Consider the following 25,922-nt stretch of genomic DNA (forward strand, 5'->3'; position numbering starts at 1 on the left):
AATAAATAATTTTTATTTTATCTTAGTTTTATATTTAAAATATTTTAAAATTTAAAATTTTGTTTAGAAAAACACCTTTTTTGTCATGGTAGAGGAAAACAACTAATCTAAACTATTAATGTCGAAGTATAAATAGTATTTACCCCTTAGAGTTGCACAAAAATTACATAATCATACCACTATCATCAAAACGACGTAGTTTTATTTATTTCTTTTAAACTTTTGTTGCTCTAAATTGGGCTTACGAATTGTTAATGGCCCAGATTATTAATGTTAAATTTTGAATTTTACCAAACCCAACACAGAAAATCAAAACGTGTTGTTTCAAAATCTACTGACCCCTTTGCAAACCAATCCATTCAAATACAATTACAAAATATTCTTCGTATCAAAAAGTTTCTACACCATTATACACGTTTTGTATTACATATGCATGATATAAACAGAGTATAATATTCTTTATGACTATGTTGACCAACATTTTGTATAATAATTTTATAAATGTACAGTTTGATATTTTTATGGTTTAGATTTTGGTTCGCAATATCAAATATTTATTATTGTTTGTCAATTTGTTATATTTTTGTATGCGTATAATATGCTCCTTAAATATCGTATTATTTTAGATTTTGCATATAAAATTGTACCTAATTAAACTTTTTTCCTTCAATATATTTGCATGATAACATTTTAATTTTGAAAAATTACATAAAATTTTTAAAATCATTAAATTGAAAACTACATAAAATTTTGAAACATTGTCGTATAACTAAAAATTATATAATTATAAATAAAATAAAATAACATTTTATAAAATTTAAAATATTATTATAGTTTTATTTCTACTATTATATTATATTATTTATTGTTATAATGATGATTTACGAGTTAAACCTATATATTCCAAAAGAAAATTAAATAATACTTTAAAAATGGTAAAATATTATTATATTTCTATTTATATTGTTGTATTACTCATTTTTAAGTTAACGATAATTCACCTTAATTTATATATATATATATATATATACACAAATGAACAACTAAAACAAATGAAAATTTAAAACAAATAATGCAGTTGAAGCTTATAAACTATAAATTCATATTAAATACTGGTAAGTGGTAAAATATATACGTTAAGAAAATTTAGACAATTAACAATTTTTTTCTGTTTCTTTCGCGGACAAATTTTTTCTACTGGCTTCGCATATACTTTTCCTTTCAAACTTTAACAAATCGGGCCTATTTGTATGGATGGAGTTTCGTAAAACAATTTTCATAACAACTTTTTTTTGTACATTTCCATTAATTTTTAATTTTTTAAAATCCTGTAATTGAAAATTTAAAATATTTAAACTTACATAACTAACTTATAATAAAATTGAGTTAAAAAACCCAAAATAATATATTGATACTAATAAAATTGATATTTATATATTTTAAAATTTTATAATCAGATACTCAACAAACCGAACGAAATACACCAATATCAAAAATCAACAAATATGAAAGCCATCAAATTTATGTTTAACATTTAATCATTCCAAACATACATCCGCGCGGGCGCGCGGGTCCAAAATCTAGTACTAATTATTATAAAGTGACCACGACTTGTGTTACCGGAACTAAAGTCAATACATAAGAAACTTCCTTCAAGTTGCATAGGAAAAGATCAATAAGCAGCGATGAAATGCATATGTAGGGTTTCATAAAGAAGCCCGTGGCGTTCTCAGAACTCTTATCACAATTAAGTTTCTATGGCTCCTTCATCTTCATCTTGTTCCCGTAATTGGGTCTATGATGTCTTCCCCAGTTTCAGCGGAAAAGACGTTCGTGTAGCTTTCCTCAGTCACTTTCTCAAGGAGCTGGATCGGAAACTGATTACTGTTTTCAAAGACAACGAGATCGAGAGAAGCCAATCCCTGGATCCCGAGCTTGTACAGGCTATTAGGGATTCGAAGATCGCAGTGGTTGTACTCTCGAAGAACTATGCCTCCTCGAGCTGGTGCCTAAACGAGTTGCTGGAAATCTTGAGATGCAAGAAAAAGTTGGGCCAACTTGTGATTCCCATTTTCTATGGTTTGGATCCATCTCACGTGCGGAAACAAACAGGAGGCTTTGGCAAGATCTTCGAAAGGACTTGCAAGAACAGAGCACGGGAGCAAATAAAAAAATGGCGAAAAGCGTTGACCGGTGTAGCGAATACCCTGGGATATCATTCTAAAAACTGGTATGGCTCTAAACCAACTAGATTTTGATAGGTGATTCCAAAAGAACTTCAAAAGAACTGATTTGGTTTTTGGATAAAAATATTAGTTGGTATTAAATACTATTTTTTGAATTTTGATCTGTATATTTATATTAATATATATTCTAAGTTTTCATATCCGCCGGTGATCGGCATATAATTTGGTTCAAATTCAATAAAAATTTATTAATTAAAAATCTCATAATAACCAATAAAATCTAAAAAATCATCATTAACGCGTAACCTAGCCATGATTGATCCATTAAAATCCAAAAAAACTGATAATTAATTTTTATATACTTTTAGATTGCACATAAAATTGAAAAAATAATTATTAGATTTATATACTTTGATAAATTTTTTTACTATTGGTAAAGTGATATTAGAAAACCAAAATCTATTTATATAACAATATTAGTTTATCTTTGTTACTTATATTTTTGATGAATAAATTTAAAGGTTAATTTTTGCTCGAGATCTTAACATAATTGACCGATATTTGTTTAGATTTACTTTTTTAAAATCTTACCTTATTTACACTATATTTAAGGGTATATATGTAGTAATATTATATGTTAAGGTATAGTTAAAAAAATATTCTACTTATGATCAAGTTGGGTCTATATATTATACTTCTATTTTAATAGTATTTGATCATTTGTGCTTGTGATTTTGATGTTTCATATCTATTGAAAGAAATATATATCATTCTTGTTAGGGATAATGAAGCAAAAATGATCGAAGATATCACCAATGATATTTCGTGTAAACTGAAGTTAACCCCACCAAAGGATTTTGATGACTTTGTTGGAATGGAAGATCATATGGCGGAGATGCGTTCACGGTTGCAGTTGGACTCGGAGGAGGAAGTTAAAATGGTTGGGATATGGGGTCCCTCTGGAATAGGTAAGACTACAATCGCGAGGGCTGCGTTTAATCAGTTTAAGTGTAACTTCCAACGTAGTATATTCATAGACAGGGCTTTCGTGACCAAGAGCATGCAAGTCTATAGAAGAGCCAACCCGGACGACTATAACATGAGGTTGGACTTGCAAAGAAACTTCCTGTCTGAAATTTTAGGCAAAAAGAACATAAGAATAGATCATTTGAGTGCGGTAAGAGATAGGTTAAAGCGCCGGAAAGTTCTCATCGTTCTTGATGATTTGGATGATCAAGTAGTGTTAGATACCTTGGCTGGTCAAACTCATTGGTTTGGACGAGGGAGCAGAATTATTGTGATCACAAAAGATAGGCAACTCCTAAGGGCGAATGGGATCGATTGCGTTTACAAGGTTGGTCTGCCATCTGTTGATCTAGCTTTAGAGATGTTAAGCCGTTATGCTTTCAGACAAAGCCGTCCTCTTCCTGGTTTCACGGACCTTGCAGCCGAAGTTGCGAATCATGTGGGCTATCTTCCTTTGGGTCTTAAAGCCTTGGGTTCTTACTTGCGAGGGAGGGACAGGGAGTCTTGGATCATGCATGGGCTTCGAAAGGGCCTGAACAGGAAAATCGAGGAAGCACTTAGAGTTGATTATGAAGGATTAGGTAGCAGAAAAGATAAAGCGATATTCCGTCTCATAGCTTGTGTCTTGAATAATGTGGAAACCAATGACATCAAGCTGCTTCTTGAAGATAGTGACTTAGATGTTTGTACGGGTCTTGAAAACCTACTTGATCATTCCCTAATACATGAAAGATGGGATGTTGTGCAGATGCACTGCTTACTAGAAGAAATGGGTAAGGAAATGGCACGTACACAGTCCAAGAACCCTATAAAACGTGAATTCCTAGTGGACTCAAAGGATATTTGCGATGTTCTTAGTGGTAACAATGTAAGTTCTCCTTTTATAACATAATCTAGACGCTATTAAAGTCTTTGGTCAACGCTGTATAAGCTTGTAGTGACTTTGTTAAGACAGGATTAATTTATTCAGTTCTTGAACTGATTTTTTTTTTTCAGGTAGCTGAAAAGCTTTCTGGGATATCATTGAATCTAGCGGAGTCAGAAGGGTTTAACATTGATAAAAATGCCTTCGTCAGGATGACAAACCTTCTTTTTCTGAGAATATATGAGGACTCGTTGAAATTGGATAAACAATGCAGATTGCATTTACAAGAAGGCCTGAACTATTTGCCCCCTAACCTCAGATTACTTTGTTGGGACAGCTACCCATTAGAATATTTGCCTTCAAGTTTTCGCGGCGAAGATCTTGTTGTTCTCAAAATGCGGAACAGCAGGCTCGAGAAGTTGTGGGACGACGTTCCGGTAAGCTTCGAGATAAGAGTAATTATTATAAATTTTACGAGATAATGCATGATGTTTTAGCTTTCACGTGGTGAGTAACTTACTTCATGTTTGTTTTGTGTTTTTTTTTTGTTTACTCTCAGTCGCTTACATACCTCAAAGATATGGATCTGGCGGGATCTAAAAATCTGGAAGAACTTCCAGATCTCTCAATGGCCACCAATCTCATGACACTGGATCTCACAAATTGCAAAAAGTTGGTGGTGTTACCTTCATCTATTGGTAGTCTCTATAGACTGCAGAAATTGAACCTTTCAGGATGCACCTTGCTAGAGGAGATAATTCCAAATGGAATCAACCTAGAATCTCTCTATCGGCTTGATCTTGGTGGATGCACACGGTTTAGGTTTTTTCCGAATATCTCAAGGAATATCTCCTTTCTCATTTTGAACCAAACAGCGATCGAAGAAGTCCCTTGGTGGATCGAGAACTTCACCAAGCTCATATGCCTAGAAATGTGGGAATGTAAAAAGTTAACGTACATATCCCCAAACATTTCTAAGCTGAAAGTTCTTGAGAAGGCTGACTTTTCAAATTGTGAGGCACTGACTAAAGCTAGCTGGGTTGACCGTTCAAGTCACACTAAGTTGCCAGTGCTCAATTTCATCAACTGTTTCAACTTAGATCAAGAATCTCTTATTCAGCGCTCAGTTTTCAAGTACCTGATCTTGCCAGGTCAGCAAGTGCCTTCGTATTTCACCAACCAAGCTACTGGAAACACTCTTGCTATCCCTCTACTTCAAAGCTCTCTTTCTCAACAGTTCTTGAGGTTTAGGGTTTGCCTTGTGGTTGACGCTGAAAAACCTAAACGCACAGAGAATGGCACCGTTACTTCTAGCAGCTGGGTGTGTTGTCACTTCACTTGCAAAGATGGGATCCCCTTTGGCTATTCTGATTGTCGAATCGACATTGATTTGCGGCGTCAGATTGATAATCATTTGGTTATATTTGACTCTTGTTTCCCTCTAAGCAAACTCAGTGATCCGCTACTTGAGCTTAATTACGATCAGGTGGATACAGAGATCCATTTCACCAGTGACTCGCTGTTCAAAATAAGAAGATGTGGTATACGACTATCTCAGACGGACCAATCTTGTATTCCTATTTCTCTTGCACATGTTCAGGAAGGATATAAAAGGAAAGCTACGAGTGATCTAGGCAACGACACTGAAGAGACAGAGAGAAGCCGGAAACGAGTCAGGGTAACTAACCAATGGTAATGGATACTTTGATTCTATAACTCTCTTTTTAGTTCCGTTTTCAAGATTTAGTTTCAATATTTTTTATACAGTAAGATCACAAGACACAATGAGTTGTAGGGATTTAAAGATGTTTAGTTTTTCGTACTGGAGGCTTGTAGGGATTTTGCTAATGTACTTTTCACTCAGTCTTCTACTAATGGAGTTTGCAAATGTATGTCTTTTTGCTCTTTAATGAATTTATTATTATTATTATTATTATTATTATTATTTTTCTTGTGTATTATTTTTGTGATAAAAGGAGAATATATTTGTAAATGAATATCTAAAATCTGTTAAATTATGATTTCCACTAATAATTAAAAAAAATTTAAGAACACAAAATGATAATACTAATGACTACTATAACCGAGTCCTAGTTTTTGGTTTAGCGCGCCAAGGAAAAAACAAAACAGAACTTCCTTGCCACGCAAAGAAAACAGAAAGATATTTAAACTTGATCTTTATCATGCAACGCGTAGAACCGGGTCCGTCGTGGCCTGAACACACGACGGAAACGGAGAGACGACGGTTTAACCATACTCTCCTTCAAGTACTTCCTACATTTCTCCGCCTCCACACTCCCGATCCCCGCGAGCGAATTCATCATCACCGTCTTCCTCAGGTTCAATCCCGAATCGCTCGTCGTGAAGCAGCACCGTCTTCGCTTCTTCGGCTTCAAACCTAGGATCCCTATCTTCACGTTCAATCCAGATCTCCTTCGCTTCGCCTTCAAAAGCAGGATCTCGATATTCTCCTTTGCTAATCGGCGGTGTACGGCGCATAGGAACGATCGGCCGGGACGCGCCGTGGGATCGCACAGACAGCACTTTCGCTTCTTCTGAGGAGGATGTGAAACGGCTGCGGGGGAAGGTTTGGTGGGAGTGTTGGCGGTGGAATGCTTCTTTAAACAGAGGTTGAGTTTTGCGCATATCTGTGCCCGAGTGAGAGGGCGGAGGACTGATGATGAAGCGCTTGATGTTTCAGTTGCCGCCATCACTGCATCTAGAGAGAGAGAGAGAGAGAGAGAGAGAGAGTTTGTTAATAATAACTATAAATGGGGTATTGTTTGAAGATTCCGTTTGATTCGGATCCTCTATTTATGGAGGTTTTACTCAGCGATCTCTGGCGGTTGAATATCGTGAAAAGTGTTAAAATTTGTAAATGATATTAAATGCTTATTTTTTTAAACAAGAGTTTCGGAAGAGAAACCAGGACCAAAACTTCCAATTTATATTTCTCTACTTTTAAACCGAGAAATCATATATTATATTTCGATTTCGTTCAATAACCCAAATTTATCACCCACTAATTTTTCTTAAACCCGTTAGTTATTGTACAAATATCTATGTTAATCCCAAATGTATTATTTTTTTATCAAAAGAAGTCAAATCCCAAATGTAATTGTTGAGAAAATTACTGCTCATGAAAAGTTCTCGCCATATAGCTAAGTCAAACCAATGAAACTGAACCAAAAATAATCCCTTACCGAAAAATGATATTTGAGAAAAGAAATATGTGTGAGTAACTTTTATCTTCATAAGGCAATAATACTGTCAATGTTATCATCTTGTTGGTGAAAAGAAAATGGTAACAACAACCAATGAAACTGAACCAAAATAATCCCTTACCGAAAACTTAAACCGGTATACCCGCCTCAATATTATTTACCAAAGCTGTAGAATAATCACATACGAAAAAGAGATGCAGTCGCATTACCATATAAACACTGAGTTTTTGTATCTGAGTTGCATATGAAAATTGCAACTATGCAAGAAGCATGGTAAGTCGGTGAACAAAATTTACCGCTGCTCTCCATTTGTTTTTGTTTACTTTGACAAGAAACAAGGTTTATCATGCTTTCTTCTACCTGTACATAACTAAAATCTCCATAATAGGTGACGACTGTTTTAATAGTTTTTAGTTTTAGTTTTAGTTTTAGAAGATAATTGGTTGTGGCTGTAGATGTTTTGGAAGCCAAAATTTAATCTAGAGCTGGCTCTGGCTGTATATGTTAACCAATCGAATTTTATTTTCTTTAAAAAATTCACAGCAAAAATATCTCTACAAAATCAAAATATAACTGTAAAGAGTTTTATTTTCAAATAAAAAATAATGCTTTAGAAAATTACGGCAAAAAAAGTTAAAGCAAATAATTCTACTGACTAAATTCTATAGCTACAGTTCTTACCAATGATCCCCTAACAACCTATAAATCAACCTATAAAGGAAATAATTTGATTCATAAGTTGATTCTCGTCATTTTAGTTTTTGGTTGTTAGATTTTGGTTTTTGGATTTTGATTTTCTGATTTTTATTTTTGATTTTCTGGTTTTTGGTTTTTCAGTTTTGCTGTATTTTCAGTTTTTCAAACAAAAAGTAAATACATTATTTTAAAATAATACAACAAAAAGCAATAAATATTTAGAAGTCAACATCAAACTTTATCATAATATTAGGATTATTATTTAAAAATAAAATACATTCTTTTTTACATCAAAAATAAATACATTCAAAAATTTTAATCATTATATTTTTATAAAAAAAACTTATATTATACTAAAATATCAATCATAATATATATAAGTTAAAAAATACATTTTTTGAATTTTTTCATATATAAATTATTTTTAATTTTTAAAACTTATTTTAAAACTTGAATGGCAATTAATCTAATAGAATAGCAAATTAATAATAATTAAACTTTTGGAATAACCAAAAGTTTGAATGAAAGACTTAAAATCAATAACAATAGATTTTGGTAAGATTTTTAAAATAACAGTAGATTATTAAAATTTAGGAATTCTAACCAATGGTCCCCCCTCCCTATCCTCACCCCTACTGTTTAAACAAGTAGTTCAGAGTTTTTTCAGACATTTGTTTTGGTAATAAAGAAAACCAAGTATTTTGAAGTTCGTGTTCTTGCGTAGTAATTAACATTATCTTTGGGTTTCGAAATAAGTGACAAAGTCAAGATTGTCTTCTAGTATAAGCTTTTCTTTGCTCTCACAATATGCTACATCAAACAAAGATTTTCTCAAACCTGTGTGGAGAAGCAAGTGGAGAAGCGCAAATGGAGAAGCCAAAGTTCAAAACTGTCCAAGAAGTGGTGTCAGCCGGTGAAGGACTACCGGAAAGATATCTCCACACACCCACCGGCGACATCGAAAGTCAACCTCTTGACTCTCCCGTGCCGGAGATGGATATTCCTGCCATCGATCTCGGTCATCTCCTGTCTCCTTCTGAATACGGTCGACAAGAGTTGAGAAAGCTTCACTTATCGCTCTCTACATGGGGCGTTGTTCAGGTTTGACTTTCTTTTTTCTTTTAGTGATTATGAAAAATATGTAGTAAGTTATCTTTTTTTTTTGCTAAAAAAAATATGGTAGTAAGTTCTTGTGAAAATCATGGAGTTCTGATTTTTAGTATTGAACTAGGTGATGAATCATGGAATGACACAAGAGTTTCTTGACAAGATTTACGAGCTAACCAAGCAGTTCTTTGCGCTTCCGACAGAAGAGAAACAAAAGTATGCAAGAGAGATTGGTAGTATCCAAGGATATGGTAACGACATGATTCTCTCTGATGATCAAGTTCTTGATTGGATTGACCGTTTGTATCTCTCTACTTATCCTGAAGATCAACGGAAACTTCAGCTCTGGCCTGAGCTCCCAGCTGGTTTCAGGTAAATATTCATACCTTTTACTTACTCAATGTTCAAAAAACTGCTAGGCGGTTATTAGACGCTTTATAGAGGATTAGTGCCTAATCGGGCGCGCTTAGAACACTGCTTTTTGTACTTCCAAAGCATTTTGGTTATCGACTTTGGTGGATTCTTCAGGGAAACATTACATGAATATACAATGAAGCAACAAGTGGTGATTGAGCAGTTTTTTAAGGCCATGGCTAGATCGTTGGAACTAGATGAGAACTGCTTTCTAGACATGTATGGAGAAAATGCTATGATGGATACAAGATTTAATTTGTATCCTCCATGTCCAAGGCCAGACAAGGTTATCGGTGTCAAACCACATGCTGATGGCTCTGCTTTCACTCTTCTCTTACCTGACAAGGATGTCGAAGGGCTTCAGTTCCTCAAAGACGGCAAGTGGTATAAACCTCCAATTGTCCCTGATACAATTCTGATAAATGTTGGAGATCAGATTGAGGTAAGGTCTCATGTGTATATATATATGCTAATGGTTTTGAAGATTGGTGTAGAATTTGACGTAATATCTTGTTGGTGTTGTTCAGATTATGAGCAATGGGATATACAAGAGTCCAGTTCATAGAGTGGTGACTAACAGAAAAAAAGAAAGGATATCTGTGGCAACGTTTTGTATTCCGGGTGCAGACCAAGGGATTCAACCTGTAGAGGCGCTTGTGACTGAGACAAGACCAAGATTATATAAGACAGTTAAGAAGTATGTTGATCTCTACTTTGAATACTATCAACAGGGTCGAAGACCGATAGAATCTGCTTTGATCTGATGATACTTTTGCAAGTCGTCTTCTTGTTTTCACAAATGAATAAGTTTTTTTCCATTACCTGATCGTTGAAGAGAAATAATACCGTTGCTTTTTTTTGAACTGCGAGGCTGCATTGTGTTGTGTTGCTTCTCTTGATAATATCATGAGGTTTGAAGTTCATCTACACAAAACACATCAAGGTTTTGAATGAGAGTCGAGAATTTATGTGTGATTGTATTCTTGAGTCAATTTTACAAAATATTTTTACTTGACTAATTTTGATTACATAATTTCCTATATCAATTAAATAGTTTAACCTTTTTTTTAAGTATCAAACTAAAATGTAATAGACTTGAACTTATCACTTTTTTTTTTGGTTATGATTCTGCTTACATGCTCTAGACAAAATTCGAAACAAACAATACCACCATAGAAAAACAATTGAAACCATAGAAAAAGAATATAATAGCACTTCAAAATCAAGCAACATAGAAAAAGAATCCGGTATAGATTATACCATCTGTTTCCAGCCTAACCGGAAATTTATGATCGCCTTGCACACTTTCGAAATTGTTCGGTTAGAATTAGATACTTATTCCACAATCTCGCAGCTTCATAGATTGTCCATATATACAGTCACAACCGAAAATTATATATTAGTAAAATGGGATGCGTTCGCAGTAAGCACTTCGGAAGAACAAGAACAAGGCTTCAAAACTTTTCGCTTCTTGCTTCTCAAACCTTCTGTAAGTCTGCATGGAGGTTAATTATTTTACACGAGTTGGTAGAGACTAGAAACTAGAGATTAACATCTATAACTATTTTTGCGGGGTTTGCAGTTAGCGAGGCTGAGGTTGAAGTTCTACATGAACTGTTCACCAAACTCACTTCTTGTGTCAGCAGCGACAATCTTATAACCAGAGTTAGACTCTAAAATAGATATTCTCTTTTCTACAATGTCAGAAGAAAAGGTGTGCTTTATGATTATATATATGTTCGTTTCAGGAAGGTTTTCAGTTTATCTTAACCAAGGACACCAGTAGACGTAGTCTTTCTACGGAGCGGGTAAAATTTCTATTATATGTAGATAAACTTCTCACAAGTCACACGTACTTCTCTTAGTATTCTTAAAGAAAGTACAATATTTTATGTAACTTTACATTGCTCGTCCGTATACATGCAGATGTTTGGATTGTTCGATATGAGAAACGATGAGGCAATAGATTTTGCAGAGTTTGTAGAATCTCTCAACATTTTCCATCCGAACTCCTCACAAAGTGATAAAGCCTTATGTAATACTTTAAAACTTTCTATATAGTTAAAAATAAAATAAAATAAACCATGTTGTTTTTATTATTTTTGTGATAAGGTCCCATGTTAAATCATCTTATTACTTGTTTATAAACAGTTGCATTTCGGCTATATGATATTCGTCAGACTGGATTTATTGAACCGAAAGAGGTACGTCTGTCATCGTTGTCACACAATAACAAGAACACCAAAAGCAAAAAAAAACTACGCATAGATCTCTAATACCGTATAATAAGAATCACAGGTGAAAGAGATGCTCATAGACGTTCTAGAAGAATCAGAACTGATGCTTACCGAGAGTATCATCGACTCGATTGTGTCTAAGGTAGATAATAATTATGTATGAACACAGTTTAAGATTTAAGGTTATAGACCGGTTTAAAATTTTTTAGCTGTTTATATATTCCTCATATCTTTTTACATCAAATCACCATTTCTGTGTTGATTTATCACACCAACATATCTACTTTATGGGGTTTCCTAAACTATATTAGGAAGAAAATCATATCCCTACAGACATTGATTGTCATTAGTTGTGATTGTTAAAATCTTAAATGTGATTCTCTTGATTAATTGCTTGAAAGTGGGAGATTGATATCTCAGTAAAATTTGCAGACTTTTGAAGAGGCCGATAGGAAGAAAGATGGGAAGATAGATTTGGAAGAATGGGAGAACTTTGTGGCCAGGCATCCTTTGACGCTCAAGAACATGACCATCCCTCTCTTGAAGTAACTTGTTTGCTTCCATATAACATATATACACATTTTATTTTATAAATACATGAATATATATGAGAGTTTTTTTATTAGTCTTTGGGCACCAGCTTCCACTGCGTGTATATTCTTTTGTCATCTCTCTGTCTCTCTAGTTTTTCAGTGTTTTCTTCTTTGATTAGCTATTTGTGTATCCTTGTCCTTCATAAATGAATACATTTTTCTTATATTGAGCCTTTTCATTTCAGGGACTTACCACGAACTTTTCCAAGCTTTCCTCAGTAGAAGTCAGATACTAACAGGGTGATGATGGGTTGTCGATGGCTAAAGTAGAAGGATCAAGGTCATTTTAGACAGTGATTAAAATCAACTGTAATATGCATATTACTTTATAACAAAATGTCTTTGCATTATTGTTAGCCTATAACAAGAAGTTTAAGGTTCAGTGAGAGTTTAATATGGCTATAGAGTAGCACTTATTCATATTAGAATACCACTAGAAACACCATATTATTTTACATTACATTACTTTTGATATTTCTTAATATTACACATTGTTAATATTATACAGGTACATTTTCACAGTCTTATCCGTTATTAGTGCATAGCACACATGCGTTCCAAGGACTTAACATTCATCATCAAAGTCTTGAAACACACAGGACTGGCCTTCTTGTTTCTGTTTACTTCCATGCTAGATCTTATTATTCTTTCTTACATGATAAAACCATCACCCTGTTGAAGCCTTCTCATTCTTCATTATCATATGGAAAGATTTAACTCTATCTTCCCCAACGATCTCTCTAAGAACATCGTCTTCAATCTTCTCAGCTTGCCAAAGAGACGGATCCTCAACAAACTCCTCGCTGAATATCATACTCGAAACCCATTCTTTCCATGTCGTCCTCTTGTACTTGTCTTCCTCTAACGTTCCTCTAGACAAGAGCTGATAAACATAAACAACTTTCTGCTGTCCCGGTCTGAACGCACGAGCTATAGCTTGCTTTGTCTTCGAAGGGTTCCACTCCGAGTCGAGCAAGATGACCCTCGAAGCCGCGGTTAAGCTGATCCCTTCGGCACAAGCTGTGATCGAAGCTAGTAAGACTCTCGACGGGTTTCCAGGCTCTTCAAACTTGTCTATCACTCTACCTCTCTCGAAGAGCTCTTGATCACCAGTTAAGGTCAAGATCTCTCTGCCTCTTTGCCACCTGAAAATGCTCTCAAAAAGTTCTATAAACAGACGGATCGGTGCAATGTTGTGGCAGAAGATCAAGATCTTCTCCCTCTTGACCACTCTGAACACTAGGTTAAGCACAAACATGACTTTAGATCCTTTCTTTGCGTCGTGCTTGAGCTTCTCGATCTCTGAAAGTTCTTGCTGGTTCAAGAACTTGGCGCAACAGGCTGAGGTCTTGACCAACCAAGGATGTATAGCTGCCAATGTAACCAGAAGCTCTAGCTCGAGTAAGAACCCGTGATAAGACGCCATTACATTTCCAAGCTTTGTGAGTATTTTGTGCTGTATATCCGTTGAGTTCATCAACAATGTATAGATCTGCAAACCGGGAAGAGCATCGCCGTTACCACTTCCACTTCCTTCGTAGTTATCAATGAAGCTAGTAGTCATGTTCCTAAGCATGTTGAGACCCTGAAGACGTTCATCTCCCACGCCAGCATCGATCTTCTTGGCGATGTTATCAAGAAAGAACTTACGAGCTCTGTTCTCAAGCAGCTGAGGCGCCTTATTCACACCTTGGTTGGCCTTGAACTTCTGGTCTAACTCCATTAGAACTTCATGAACAAACTTCGGTCTAGCCAAACACAGAGTGTTAAAGTACTCACAGAAGTTGTTCTGAAACAAAGTGCCAGAGAGAAGTACTCTTAAGTCGGTACCAACTTTCATCAAGCCCTTGCGTAGTCTCGACTTGGTGCTCCTAGGGTTATGTCCTTCATCGAGAATAAGAAGCCCTGGGCTCTCTCTTAGCACCTTGGCCATGTACTTCCTGTGAGCAAACTTGGAGTCTTCTCTCATCAAAGTCAGAAACGAGGTGTAACCCATTACAAGAACGCTAGGGTGAGCGTGCCATTTCTGTATCTTCTCTAAGCAGTCAAGAACATGCATAACATCTTGGCTAGGTTTTGGAACTCCCTTGAAGTCAACTGCAGTGTTCTTCTTGAATACACAGTAGGTTCTTCGTCCATGTATCAAATGAACAGGAACCGGGATCTCCCATTTGATGAACTCCTTGTACCAAGTGTAGAGAGTTGTCTTTGGAGCAAGAACCAAAGGCCTCTTCCAGGGAAACAGCTTCAAGTAGCTTGTGAGGAAAGCAATCATTAGGAAAGTTTTACCAGCTCCTGGAGCATGAGATATCACACAACCTCCTATGTTGTCCGAAGTTGGATCCATAAGAGGAGGTTCCACAGATCCTGCCAGGTTTCTCCAGAGAAACTCGAAAGCTCGCCTTTGGTGCATATGTAGCTTTCTCTTGAGGTGAGGTATTAATGCCCAAACGTTGTCACTTTCTTCAGCTGTAAGCATCTCAGAAGAATCATCTGACATAGTGAAGTCTTTGCTTGTAGATGCTTTGTGACTCAGTTTAGTCTTTATGTCATCTTCTTCTATCTGCTTAGTCTCTATAGTCCATTTTTTATGTTTTGCCTGTTCAAAACCAAAACCACAATACAACCAAAATACAATCATGTGTCTTAAAATATTTATGCACTAATAAAAAACCAATATTTGTTGGGAAAATGAAATCGGGTTTCAAGCTATTATAAATATGGGTCTAAGTGATTGTAAATTTACTCATTTACATAATCAATATACAAACCTAAACAAGTATTTGCATTAATTTGTTTTATTCTCTTAAATTTCTTTGCTTTTCTTCTAAGTTAATTCGAGTTTGTTTGTAAAGCAACAAATCATTTATAAAGCCAAGTAATATTATATGTTTGTAAAGTGGTGAGGAGGTTCACTTACAAAAGGTGCAGAAACATGTTTGATCTCACTTCCTACATGACCACATAACCTACAACACATCCCAATCTCCTCATCCAGCATATAATCATGCTCACAACCACTTTTTGCTTTTTCAAAAGCCTCGTTGTCCACTCTTACCTACATTATTAGCATGTATATCATATAGTTTTAAGATATGAGAAGATATTTGAAAGATAATGATATAATAATACCTCATTGTCGTCAAGAATGTAAGAAGAAGCCAAGCAAAGTTCCATTTCTCTCCATAACATATCATTCTCTGAAGTCTCTTCATCACCATCGTCGCTACAGTCTCCTTTCCTCTCCCATCCATGCGGTTTAGAAGCGAAGTTCGTCTTCTTTAACTCCTCCCACTGGTCAACAACACTGGCCGGCTCGTTCTTGGAAGCAATCGTTGAATCGATGTTGCTCATGTATGCATCTATCAGCTTGTTATAAGCACCGGCGCTTAACGTTACTTTTTTATACACCTTTCGTTCATCAGAACTATTATTCTTTTGAGCAGCTGACCGCGATGATGATCGGGTTACTCGTGTTTGAACCGACTTCACCACGTGGTTAGGACCTTTCCAGCATAGATCAGACTCCATCATCTCTTCCATCTCAGTTGTTTTCTTACCGTACTTAGCAGACTTGCTTCGATAGTTCTCAATCTCATCAAAGTATTGGTTCCTTGAGAAACCGCCACCTTGGTTTAAGCTATTAGCATTAAGACCAAACTGCTCCAACGGTATAGGATCAAACACTGGAGTGAAAGGCATAACAGTCAGCCCAGACTTCCTTTGTTGTTGACCAAGTCCACGTCCTCTCTTCTTCTTCTTCTCTACCATAACAATCTGACCTTGTCTACCTTTAGGTATCACTTTAAGAGACTTCTTTTGTTTTACACCAACTTCACGTCTTCTCTTCTTCTTTACCATAACAATCTCTCCTTGTCTACGTTTTGGTATCACTTGAAGACACTTAGTTCTTTCTATCTTGAAGAAATCATTTTGAGTATCACCATCATCATCATCCTCATGGCCACTATCTTCTTCTTCATCATAGTCCTCATCTTCCATACTAATCACAGCCATTTTTTCAAACCGGTATGGCATCATCCGCACCCAACCATCATTTGTGTCTACCTCATAATCACATCCGGTATACCTATCCGGTCTCATAACTCTTCTCTTGGACCGACGCAGTTCCACTACCCCATCTTCTTCAGAGTAGAGTTCTGTTTCTTGGTTCACTTCAAGATCTACTATATCCGCGGGACTAAACTTAACCACTTTGGATAAAGAGACACCGTCTTCCACCGTTACATTCATGGAGCTCAAAGAGCTGCTAGAGGCTTCACCTGTAACAATCTGATAAACCATCTTGTTCTGCACTGTCCTTACGTGGAACACAATGTTTTTAATTACCGAGGTAACAAGCAACCAAGAAAGATCAGGCAAGAAGTTTCCTAACGAGAGTCTTGTTTTCATCAGTGTGGTACAGTCTTCAGAGTACCTCCACCTGTAGAACTGATCTCTACTTTGTTCCTTGTAAAACTTTTGGAAGATGGAGATTTGGTTTAGACCGATGATCACGGAGTCTCTGTTGATTCTCCGTCCCTCCATTCCAATGCAGCCTTGGTCTATGTAGATTCTTACGTGGATCACGCAAGTGCATTCAGATTCATGTGGCTTCCTCTCTATAGAAACAATCCTTGCATCGATCCAAACCTATTCAAGAAAGAAACAGATCATACATTAGCTGAAATAGTACTAAAGAGTATTTCAAAGTTACATTTATCTACCGGTTCCAAGTCATCTTCATGGAGAGGATAGAGGACACAAACATCGATACCGGGACGGAGGAAACATGTACAGTCGTTCAAAATGGCCTTTCTTGATCTGAGACGAAGTCTTTGGAAGGGACGTATATCTTCTAGCATATAGCCGTTCTCTAGCAGAGGTACTGTCATGTTTCCATGTTCGATCCTTATGTATTCCACAGGCTTCCATGTATCAGAGGAGAAGATCTCGAAAGCTATATATACATTCAGAAAAGTTTTCTCCATTAGTCAAAAGTAATGTTACAATCCACACTTTTGACTCTTTGATGTGCATGTATGAAACAACACTTACGGTATGGATTAAATGGATGCTTCAAATCATAGAAACGTCTTCGCTTCATCTTTTTTAATGTTTTGAATCAGTTAACCAAACGCATAGTACCTGAGGATCATGCGATGGAAACAAAAGTAATAATGACTAAAAGGACCAGATACAAGTAGACATGTGCGAGATAAGTATATCTTTTCTGCATAGACGTAGATATGCAAAGTTATAATGAGAACTCTCAAGTTATAACGAGAAACCAACAAGGAGTTGTTCTATTGATTAAAACTTTTAAATTATCTAGTAGGTGTGTAAGAAGAAGTCATAAGTTCAAGTTTGTTGGGAGAGATTTCTCTCAAAATAAAGAGCGAATATAATTAAAATAATTTAGGCCTCATTCAAAAGAATTTATGGGCTTACGAGTTCAGAACTTCCTAAGTCATTCAAAAAAAAAAAGTTATAACTAGAACTCTTAACAAGGCAGAAGAGAGCGAGAGTTTGGTTTTATATTTGTAAGAGCACATCCAATAAGAGTTTCTCTACATGAGATTCTAAAGTATATGTATTTTTAGAACCTCACGTAGAGAAATCCCCATTGGTTTGCTCTATGTATCTCTTTTTCTCCACCACAAATTGAGTCTAAAGCGAGCTTATTCGTTGCATGCTTCTACCACACAAAAATTTTGTACTCATATGCACAAAATAACAGAACTCTGTAACTACAAACATAATTTGATCATCACTTCCATCACCAATGATCTAACCAAACCGACACCATCTGAAAAGTCCACATGTGTTAATAATTGGTTTTTCTTAGGTAAAAAACAAACTCATATATTTCCCCTAGAAGAGAGGAGCAAATACTACAATCACATTGCCACTAAAAGGGTTAAAAGTAATTAAATAGTAACAATGCCCCTTGTGATCAACAAAATCCAGGTATTTAACAAAAGAACAAAATAATAATAATAATAATAATAAGCAAAGTGATACAAAAGCAAACGATCATAATGATTATCACCTAAAAGGTAAATCATGAAGCACAAAAGCAACACAAGAGAGACCAACAAAACTGGGATTGAGAAGCCAAGCTAGAAATGTAAGCGATGATGGAAGAACAGAGTCAGTGAGAGTGACCTTGGAATATGAAACGAATCCAGAATCTGCAGTACACAGAGCGAAAATTTACTCTTCCATGATCCAAGGGCAATAGAAGTAAAGAAAGATGAAAAGAAACTATATTATACTGTAAAAAAAAGGACGGAGACTTCAATACCACACTGGTTACTTTAGTGTCTTGGTCACCGTGAAGTTGCATATTAATATTGTAGAAAAGTTTGCATGAATACATTATTTTGTTGACGATTATGAAAGAGAGAGTCCACGATTGACAAATATACCGAGCGAGCGGAGAGGTTTAAGGAGTGTCTGAGAGAGGACAGTTTAGTAATAATGGCTGCATGTTTCTTTAATGCACGTGGGAAATAAGCGGCTGTGATTTGTTCTTAGATAGATTTTCCGACACGAGATATAGTCAAGCTCTAACAGTGGGGTCGACACTAGATATATCGCGGTAACCTTTTGACAGCGAGTGTTGTAGAAAGTTGCATCCACAGTAAATTATTAGTATAGTAGTAAGACCATCATTATTGGAAAGCCTTTAAGGCAGCCCTTAAGAGAAAAGGGAAGAGGATCGAAGAGAAAAAGCAGGGAAAAGCCCTTAAATAAGGGATGCCTTTAAGCTTTCATGACTAAAAAAAAAAAAAAAAATTAAAGCTAAAAACTTTTGTATACTACCCTCCAATAATGATGTTCTAAGAGCAGAAATGTTGAAACTGAAGAGGACTCACTAGCAATATTTTTTTTCCTCTTGTTTGGCCCTATCAACTATCAAGCACCATCTTAAATGCTTCAAAAGTTTGGAACATGAAAACACTTCAAATAAATGAGAGTGGATGTATATATGTCATGAAAAAGGAGAGATGATAGAAATAGATCGTTGGGATGGTACAATGAAGCATCAAGGTCTAACTCTATGTACAAAAAATATTCTTAGCTCATTTCACTAATATGATGACAGATAATTATCAAACCAATTAACGTGTTCTCTCTTCCCTTTGCATAGCCTTCTTTGCTTCCAGTCTTGCAAGCCTACTGCTCGTGTGTCATTGAGTCAGATGGTTAAAGTTACCAATCGTGCAATCATGTTAAGAAACTGCGTATGATCCGATTGTATTTTTTTTATCGCGCGTTCTGGACTTCTATGTGTATTGACGTGTTTTTAGCGTCACTATTTTCATTTTCTCATAACATAGTCTATTCAACGACTGGTTCAATCGTACGTAATCAATGGACCCTACTAAAGTTTAGTCAACCATGACCATCTACCTAAGTCAACCCTACTGAGTTGCGTGACCCAGAAGGTCTTAAAAGAGGTTTTATGTTGCTTTGGGTTCAAAATCAAAGGACGATTCTAGACGCTAACTTGTAGAGCAAAACACACATCAACGAAAATTCTTTCTTTACAGAAAGGAGTGAAAAGCAAACTATATTTCCTTCACTGCAAGTTTGCAACGACACCCAAACCAGCAAATATTCACAAATAACCAACTCCTGCATATAACAAGTGTTACTTGAGTGACTATGCATATAACAAGTGTTTAAGATAGCTTCTCATTCAAGCAAGAACTATGTATTTATTGTACGACATGCATGTCCATCAAGGTTACTTAAGAAATCAAATAGTTCCTCTTCAAATAGCAACTGGAATTCAAGTTTATTTTACGACATGCATGTCCATCAAGGTTACTTAATATTGTGTTATTTTATATTGAATATCTTTTATAAAAGGAAACAAAATAACTGATAACTTATATTATTTTTTTAAAATAAAAAGGATAAAAATAAAATAGTTGTAAAAATAAATAATATTTATTTTTTAAGCCGAACCCTAATCCCTAAATCCTAAACAATAAATTTTAAATACTAAAATCTAAGCTCTTGAATAAAACACAAACCAAAAACCGAAAGATTAAAGATTTATCCAAGGGTTTAAGATTTACCCAAGGGTTTAGGGTTTTAGTATTAATGGTTTAGTTTTTTTTAAATTTAGTATTTTAGTGTTCACGATTTAGAGTTTATGATTTTTCCAACGGTTTAGGAATTACCCTAGGGTTTAGGGATTATGATTTAGAGTTTAGTGTTTTTCCGATGGTTTTAAAAATTATTAAAAGTATTTTCAAATTCGTTTTTTATCAGCTACTATTTTTATTTAATTCTTTTTATTTTTTAAAACATAATATAAGTTAAAAAAAAAATTCCATTTTCAAAAGATTCTGAATATAAAATAAAAAAATCCTATTGGTTGGTGTGAACCTAAGAATAACTCTAAAAATAAGAATATTCCAGTACTAATAGAAACAATATTTACACTATGACATACTTTAATTAAAAATAAAATAGATTATAGGAAATGAAAATAAGACACTTTTTCTAAACCTTATACATACAGTTTGTATATTATGTATTTTCTAAACCTTATGTGTACATACACTTTGTATATTCTGCAAATAAGAAATGAAAATAACTTTGTGAGTCATTTTATATATAAATCCATATATTATACGAAAAGTCTTACTTGCGGATATTTTCTCTGTTTTAGCAAACGGAGATAAATGATCATCAATATATTCTTTATGGAATTATAATCTATTCCTAATTATTTATTAATAATAATTAAAACTTTACAATCCCATTGTAAATAGCCAGTTTTAGAAAATTATATTAAATAAAAATGGCTGTTTACATTTGTTAATTCATGCATATTTTATATAATTATATGTCAATGTAATTTACATAAGAAAAACATATATAAAAACTAATCCAATTGACGGTTTGATACAATAAATAAAATTACTCAATATAAGCAACAAAAGTTTGTGTATAAATATTATATTGAAGTAATATTTAATGCCGATAAATGTCAAAACATACAATATCAAAAATCATAAAAAAAATTGATATAACACCCGCGCGGGTGCACAGATCAAAAACTAGTTTCTCTGTAGATCTCTACACGAGATGAGGATTACTTAGTGGACACCGTTGCATTTCACGATGAAATAGCACTTCTTCGTCCTATTTTCAGTAATCCAAGAATTTGCAAGGTACGTAATATGTCTTCCACCTTGTTGAATAATCTTAGGAGATGTTATTAGTTCTATAAATTAAAATCAATTCCATTAGATTTTAAATATATTAGATTTTCAACATTTCTAATTGATTTATTATTCATTTGAATCTAAATTTTTTAAATCCATATCATTGTATTTATAAATCTATCATAGTTTATGTACTCTTTTTGTACTAGAGTTAAACTCAAGAACAAATGATTGACAAATCTATCATTTTATTTTCAAACTTTTACAAATTGCTTGACCATGGTTAAAAGAAATAATTGTTTGAGTGAATTATAAAACAATGTCAGAATGGAAAGGATGGTGAATGTGATGCATACATGCATGCTATAATACCTTTTGAGGGAAAACTGGAAAATTAATTGTTTGGTTACAAAAAAATGTGGGTTTTGTGATGATGATGTTTTTTTCTTTTCGAGAGAAAAATTGATGGTGAGAATAATACTGTTTTTTTATTTAGATAAGAAATGATTTTAAAATCCGATGGTAAAACGTTAGATTTCTATTAGTGGAACTTACACATGAAAAATTGATTCAAATCCATTAAAACAGTTTTCAAATCAAATGATTGTAAGAATCTATTAAACATGAATAACACTAGATTTTAATTGTTGAATTCCAATCCTTGATTAAATAACAATGTATTTTAAATTCTTTTAGTGAGGAGATTGTAAATCTAAGAACCAATAACACTAACTTTAAAATATTTTAGTTGAAATATTTTAAATGTTATAATAACACTAGATTTAAAAATATAATTTACAATCAATCATTGAATAACAGTGGATTATAAAACTTATAGAATTAACTTTAAATCCACAATTGAATAACACCACCTTAAGAAATCAAATATTTCCTCTTCAAATAGCAACTGGAATTTAAGTCTATTTGATGCGTTAAGCAAAAAAAAAAAACTAATAGCAAAAAGCATATCAAAGAAAAATAATTTACTTCCACACCAGACTAAAACAAAATAATAAAAAAGCACAATATAGCTAGCCCGATGTGACAAACTGTTTATGCTGAACTGCCTTCTCCACAAGTGAGTGAGAAGCTGAAACTTGGGTTTTCATGGATCAATGAAAGCGTATCAATGTCGTTTACATCCACTTGTTCCATTGACTTTGATATATCCTCCACCGTGAATGGAATGCTGCGTTTTGATTGATCACTCTCCATTACTTGAGAGCAATGGGACAAAAGATTTATTCAACCACAGAAAGAAAAAAGTATAAGTTACCTCAAGTCGTCCTCCAAAAGAAAGTCAGTGCGTACGCCATCGTTCAAGTCATCTATCAATCTAATCATCATGCTTGAAATCACCTAACGGTTTGAGAAAGAAAAAACAAAGAAGACAAGTCAATACAATGTCTAGATAGAATCAAAGCTTTAGTCATTTTACAAGTGGAACGTACATCTGAAGAAACGCTGCTCATGTCATAAATGTCATCAAAGTACATGGCACTGATTCTGTATAGCTGCCGTATACTTAACACCTGAAACACACAAGCAAGTTCAATGTTTGTCTCGTTGGAAAAATAAAACAATTTAAGTCTAATGATCATTACCGGACAGAGTTCTCTTGTTATTTTGTCTAAGGTCATTTCCTGTTTTTGAATAATGGCCTGAACAGAGAGCCAAAAAAATTGAGTTTACAATGCAATAGGAGTAGCATAGCATCACGTATGATTATACCTGCAAGAATCCCGCTGCCTGTCTGATATGCTTCAACTCATCCCAAGCTGAACCTACATACTGTTTTTATATTAAAAAAAAATCTAAACAATTAAGTCAACTTTAAAAAAATATATATTGTAAAAAAATGTTTGAGATATGAAATCAAAACAGTAGCCTCTACTTCATCAGTAGCCTCTACACACCACCGTTTTAATTCAACCAAACCTGATTCAACGTATTCCCCATCAACGAAAGAACAACAGTCATTGCTTAGAAGAACACTGCACAAGTTGTTGATTACAGAGAAAACTTTCTGTCAACCAAGGAAAAATTGCTTGAGAGATAAGAAAACAAAAGAAAATGAGATGTTACGGCTAGTCAACATGCATGCCTGTTTAAAAGCTGAGCATTGATGAAGGAGAATATTTGTGTGAATACTTTTCTGACCAAGAATGGTGGAATCTGCATCATGCAAAGATAGAGGGTTTCATTGCTCATTCGATTTTCTCAATCCAAAGCCCAAGTTGTCTAGGTTTGCTTTGTTATTTTCTTATGAATTCCCAGAACTCACATTGTTGTCTTTCATTAGATTCAAGTAACGGCTTAGCCTTTCCACAATACTTCCCCAATGACCAATCATATCTCGTTGAGGAACATTGTTTTTTTGCGCATGTGGAGCCTGTATCATGTAGCCATGTCTTATACACTACTAAACCGATGAAAAAGTGAAATGAAACTTGAAAAGTATGGACTGGTCAATAAATAGATACACTAATTAAAGGTAGCAAAGAAACAACCTGAGCACATAACCGGAGAAGAGAAAATATCTCAATCTTAAGATTATCTCTGATCATTACATACATCTTCTCTAGGAATCCAATAAGCTGCTGCTTGAAATGAATTGCTGGGTACTTTGTATCAACTTGCATTTGTCTATCTGAAGAAGAGACTACAGCACCTCCCATGCATCCCTATTTGGTTTGTAAACAAGACACAGAAGACATGAAGTGAGTCAGATAAAGGTCAAGTCAGAAAAGAGTAACAAGAAAAAAAAAGATTCACAGCTTGTTACTCTGGACGCTGGTATTGCAGCACTAGTGAATGTGTGTTGCAGTAGCCTAAGTAACATACATGAATTAGATAACCAATAGGCCAAGACTTGGTTGTTATCTGGTACCTGAAATGGAAGACAACATTTTCATATAGATATTTACATACTTAACCAACGTTATTTTTTGTTAAACATGTACCCTTCAGAACAATGAAGCAAGAAAGAATCAGCTCTTACTTCAATGGCTGAAGCTATTTTTTGAATGATTCTGTCAAAGATATTGGTTTCTTCGAGTTCAAATGATCTCCAGTGAAGGAGACATTTGTAAATGAGACATGCAGCAACAGGCTTGCCTCCAGCATATCCAAGGTTTTGTGTGAGGCATTTGAGTAGTTGTTCCTGATTTTCCTGAGTGACACCAAGATAGAAAACAGAATGCAATACTCAGAATAAAGATACGTGAACAGACAAGCATTATTCAAAAAATTATCTAGTAAGTTAACACACACACACACACACACACCTTAAGAGCATCCACCTCTGAAGTCAATGAAATGATTTTTTGAGTATCCTCAACCAATACCGAAGTCACCTTATTTAATTGAGCCTCCCCTTCTTTAATCACAGCAGCGTTTTCTTCTTCAATTTGCAAGTACCGCAGTGCTTGCAGAGCGTCCTGTTTCATTTCTAAATGCGCAAGACAATCAGAAAAAGCACTTTTTCTTACCGGTGTACACATTGTGTTTCTCTTCTAATCTGAAACGCAAAAGCAAAATCAACATGTAAACGTCCGGAACAGAAAAAAAAAAGCAGCAGTTTTAATCAACCAACAAAGATAACAATGACTGGTAACTAGTAAGAATCTTTTTGCAGCATCAAAACTTGTGAGCAAAACGAAACAGTCAAAAGTGTAATGGCGCTAAGTTTAACAAACATGAGGAAGAAAAAAAAACACAAAACACTCTGCTGATTCATAACTTCCTTTGAACAATGAAGCAAGAAAGAACCAACTTACTACGATAGCCAAAGCTGTTTTTTGTCTAAATGAATGCTACGGTCAAGAACGCTGGTTTCTACATGTTTATGCAAACGTCATCCGAAAATTAAATTTGCAAATAAAGAGAAAATATAGAAAAATGAATATCAATTTCTTATTCTTCATGTAAAATGGAAAGTTTTCTCAAATTATACAATTAAATTTTATAGATAAAATTTAGTTAAGTAGATAAAAAAACATTGCTGGATAAGTTTATAGCCTTTAGAAATTAAACTTACTAGAAATCAAAAGAAGATGAAGCCTAACCAATAAAATTCTGGTGAACAATATCTTACTAGAATTATTTATTTATTTGCAGTCTATAAAATGTTATATATCTCGAAATAATGTCTACATAAAACATTTTATAATAGGGATGTTAAATATATAGTTGGTGATTATTATAGAAGTGAAACACTTTATTTGGTAAAAAATCTATAATCTTAATTATCTTATTTCAACATTCCTATTTTGTTATATTAAAAATTATATTACTCTTATACAGTGTCTTTATCCTGATTACATACTAGTAATAATATATATACTAGATTTTGATCTGCGCTTTAAAAGCGCGGGATCGTTT

General features: G+C 34.5%; 6 protein-coding genes across 7 annotated transcripts; 3 read left to right on the forward strand and 3 right to left on the reverse strand.

Moving 5' to 3' along the window:
• The first annotated feature begins 1,626 nt into the window (after positions 1 to 1,626).
• LOC108816200 (disease resistance protein RPS6-like) lies at positions 1,627 to 6,007 on the forward strand. Of its 2 annotated transcripts, XM_056990515.1 has the most exons (5): positions 1,627 to 2,230; positions 2,967 to 3,154; positions 3,224 to 4,080; positions 4,209 to 4,514; positions 4,637 to 6,007. In XM_056990515.1, the coding sequence occupies exons 1-5, from the start codon at positions 1,758 to 1,760 to the stop codon at positions 5,771 to 5,773; spliced, it is 2,961 nt and encodes a 986-aa protein (XP_056846495.1). In that variant the 5' UTR covers positions 1,627 to 1,757; the 3' UTR covers positions 5,774 to 6,007. The 2 variants fall into 2 exon arrangements, with proteins under 2 accessions (XP_056846495.1, XP_018444272.1); XM_018588770.2 differs by having other exon boundaries at positions 2,967 to 4,080.
• A 235-nt stretch (positions 6,008 to 6,242) lies between these two features.
• On the reverse strand, positions 6,243 to 6,788 carry LOC108815238 (uncharacterized). Its single transcript, XM_018587884.2, has one exon. It carries the CDS (start codon positions 6,786 to 6,788, stop codon positions 6,243 to 6,245), a length of 546 nt encoding a protein of 181 aa, XP_018443386.1.
• Positions 6,789 to 8,688: 1,900 nt separating this feature from the next.
• LOC108816980 (protein SRG1) lies at positions 8,689 to 10,537 on the forward strand. The gene is made up of 4 exons (XM_018589550.2): positions 8,689 to 9,098; positions 9,229 to 9,476; positions 9,633 to 9,960; positions 10,046 to 10,537. The coding sequence occupies exons 1-4, from the start codon at positions 8,805 to 8,807 to the stop codon at positions 10,280 to 10,282; spliced, it is 1,107 nt and encodes a 368-aa protein (XP_018445052.1). The 5' UTR covers positions 8,689 to 8,804; the 3' UTR covers positions 10,283 to 10,537.
• A 388-nt stretch (positions 10,538 to 10,925) lies between these two features.
• Positions 10,926 to 12,570, forward strand: LOC108816821 (calcineurin B-like protein 5). Its single transcript, XM_018589386.2, has 8 exons — positions 10,926 to 11,007; positions 11,101 to 11,183; positions 11,267 to 11,326; positions 11,445 to 11,553; positions 11,670 to 11,722; positions 11,817 to 11,897; positions 12,188 to 12,300; positions 12,534 to 12,570. Exons 1-8 carry the CDS (start codon positions 10,926 to 10,928, stop codon positions 12,568 to 12,570), a joined length of 618 nt encoding a protein of 205 aa, XP_018444888.2.
• A 386-nt stretch (positions 12,571 to 12,956) lies between these two features.
• Positions 12,957 to 17,455, reverse strand: LOC108816526 (SNF2 domain-containing protein CLASSY 2). The gene is made up of 5 exons (XM_056990931.1): positions 17,407 to 17,455; positions 17,076 to 17,308; positions 15,481 to 17,001; positions 15,269 to 15,406; positions 12,957 to 14,947 (listed from the first exon to the last, which is right to left on the reverse strand). Exons 1-5 carry the CDS (start codon positions 17,453 to 17,455, stop codon positions 13,016 to 13,018), a joined length of 3,873 nt encoding a protein of 1,290 aa, XP_056846911.1. The 3' UTR covers positions 12,957 to 13,015.
• A 5,137-nt stretch (positions 17,456 to 22,592) lies between these two features.
• LOC108815237 (myosin-17-like) lies at positions 22,593 to 24,988 on the reverse strand. Its single transcript, XM_056990933.1, has 12 exons — positions 24,827 to 24,988; positions 24,541 to 24,711; positions 24,325 to 24,429; positions 24,050 to 24,223; positions 23,824 to 23,931; positions 23,644 to 23,714; positions 23,434 to 23,533; positions 23,271 to 23,330; positions 23,144 to 23,200; positions 22,991 to 23,071; positions 22,816 to 22,898; positions 22,593 to 22,728 (listed from the first exon to the last, which is right to left on the reverse strand). The coding sequence occupies exons 1-12, from the start codon at positions 24,986 to 24,988 to the stop codon at positions 22,593 to 22,595; spliced, it is 1,308 nt and encodes a 435-aa protein (XP_056846913.1).
• Positions 24,989 to 25,922: the final 934 nt, after the last annotated feature.

This window comes from Raphanus sativus, chromosome 7 (genome assembly GCF_000801105.2).
Source record: "Raphanus sativus cultivar WK10039 chromosome 7, ASM80110v3, whole genome shotgun sequence".
In the NCBI taxonomy this organism is placed as follows: domain Eukaryota; kingdom Viridiplantae; phylum Streptophyta; class Magnoliopsida; order Brassicales; family Brassicaceae; genus Raphanus; species Raphanus sativus.

Excerpts from the sequence above, each read along its gene's own strand:
- LOC108816526 (XM_056990931.1), bottom strand. The coding sequence starts at position 17,455 with ATGAAGCGAAGACGTTTCTATGATTTGAAGCATCCATTTAATCCATAC. Across the intron at positions 15,407-15,480 it reads ACATTCTTGACGACAATGAG|GTAAGAGTGGACAACGAGGC; the intron begins GTATTATTATAT and ends CTAATAATGTAG. Across the intron at positions 14,948-15,268 it reads AACATGTTTCTGCACCTTTT|GCAAAACATAAAAAATGGAC; the intron begins GTAAGTGAACCT and ends GGTTTTGAACAG.
- LOC108816821 (XM_018589386.2), top strand. The coding sequence starts at position 10,926 with ATGGGATGCGTTCGCAGTAAGCACTTCGGAAGAACAAGAACAAGGCTT. Across the intron at positions 11,184-11,266 it reads GCGACAATCTTATAACCAGA|GAAGGTTTTCAGTTTATCTT; the intron begins GTTAGACTCTAA and ends TGTTCGTTTCAG. Across the intron at positions 11,554-11,669 it reads ACAAAGTGATAAAGCCTTAT|TTGCATTTCGGCTATATGAT; the intron begins GTAATACTTTAA and ends GTTTATAAACAG.
- LOC108815238 (XM_018587884.2), bottom strand. The coding sequence starts at position 6,788 with ATGGCGGCAACTGAAACATCAAGCGCTTCATCATCAGTCCTCCGCCCT.
- LOC108816980 (XM_018589550.2), top strand. The coding sequence starts at position 8,805 with ATGCTACATCAAACAAAGATTTTCTCAAACCTGTGTGGAGAAGCAAGT. Across the intron at positions 9,099-9,228 it reads CTACATGGGGCGTTGTTCAG|GTGATGAATCATGGAATGAC; the intron begins GTTTGACTTTCT and ends GTATTGAACTAG. Across the intron at positions 9,477-9,632 it reads GAGCTCCCAGCTGGTTTCAG|GGAAACATTACATGAATATA; the intron begins GTAAATATTCAT and ends TGGATTCTTCAG.
- LOC108815237 (XM_056990933.1), bottom strand. The coding sequence starts at position 24,988 with ATGAAACAGGACGCTCTGCAAGCACTGCGGTACTTGCAAATTGAAGAA. Across the intron at positions 24,712-24,826 it reads CAGAGGTGGATGCTCTTAAG|GAAAATCAGGAACAACTACT; the intron begins GTGTGTGTGTGT and ends GGTGTCACTCAG. Across the intron at positions 23,534-23,643 it reads AATGCTCAGCTTTTAAACAG|TGTTCTTCTAAGCAATGACT; the intron begins GCATGCATGTTG and ends CAACTTGTGCAG.
- LOC108816200 (XM_018588770.2), top strand. The coding sequence starts at position 1,758 with ATGGCTCCTTCATCTTCATCTTGTTCCCGTAATTGGGTCTATGATGTC. Across the intron at positions 4,081-4,208 it reads ATGTTCTTAGTGGTAACAAT|GTAGCTGAAAAGCTTTCTGG; the intron begins GTAAGTTCTCCT and ends TTTTTTTTTCAG. Across the intron at positions 4,515-4,636 it reads AGTTGTGGGACGACGTTCCG|TCGCTTACATACCTCAAAGA; the intron begins GTAAGCTTCGAG and ends GTTTACTCTCAG.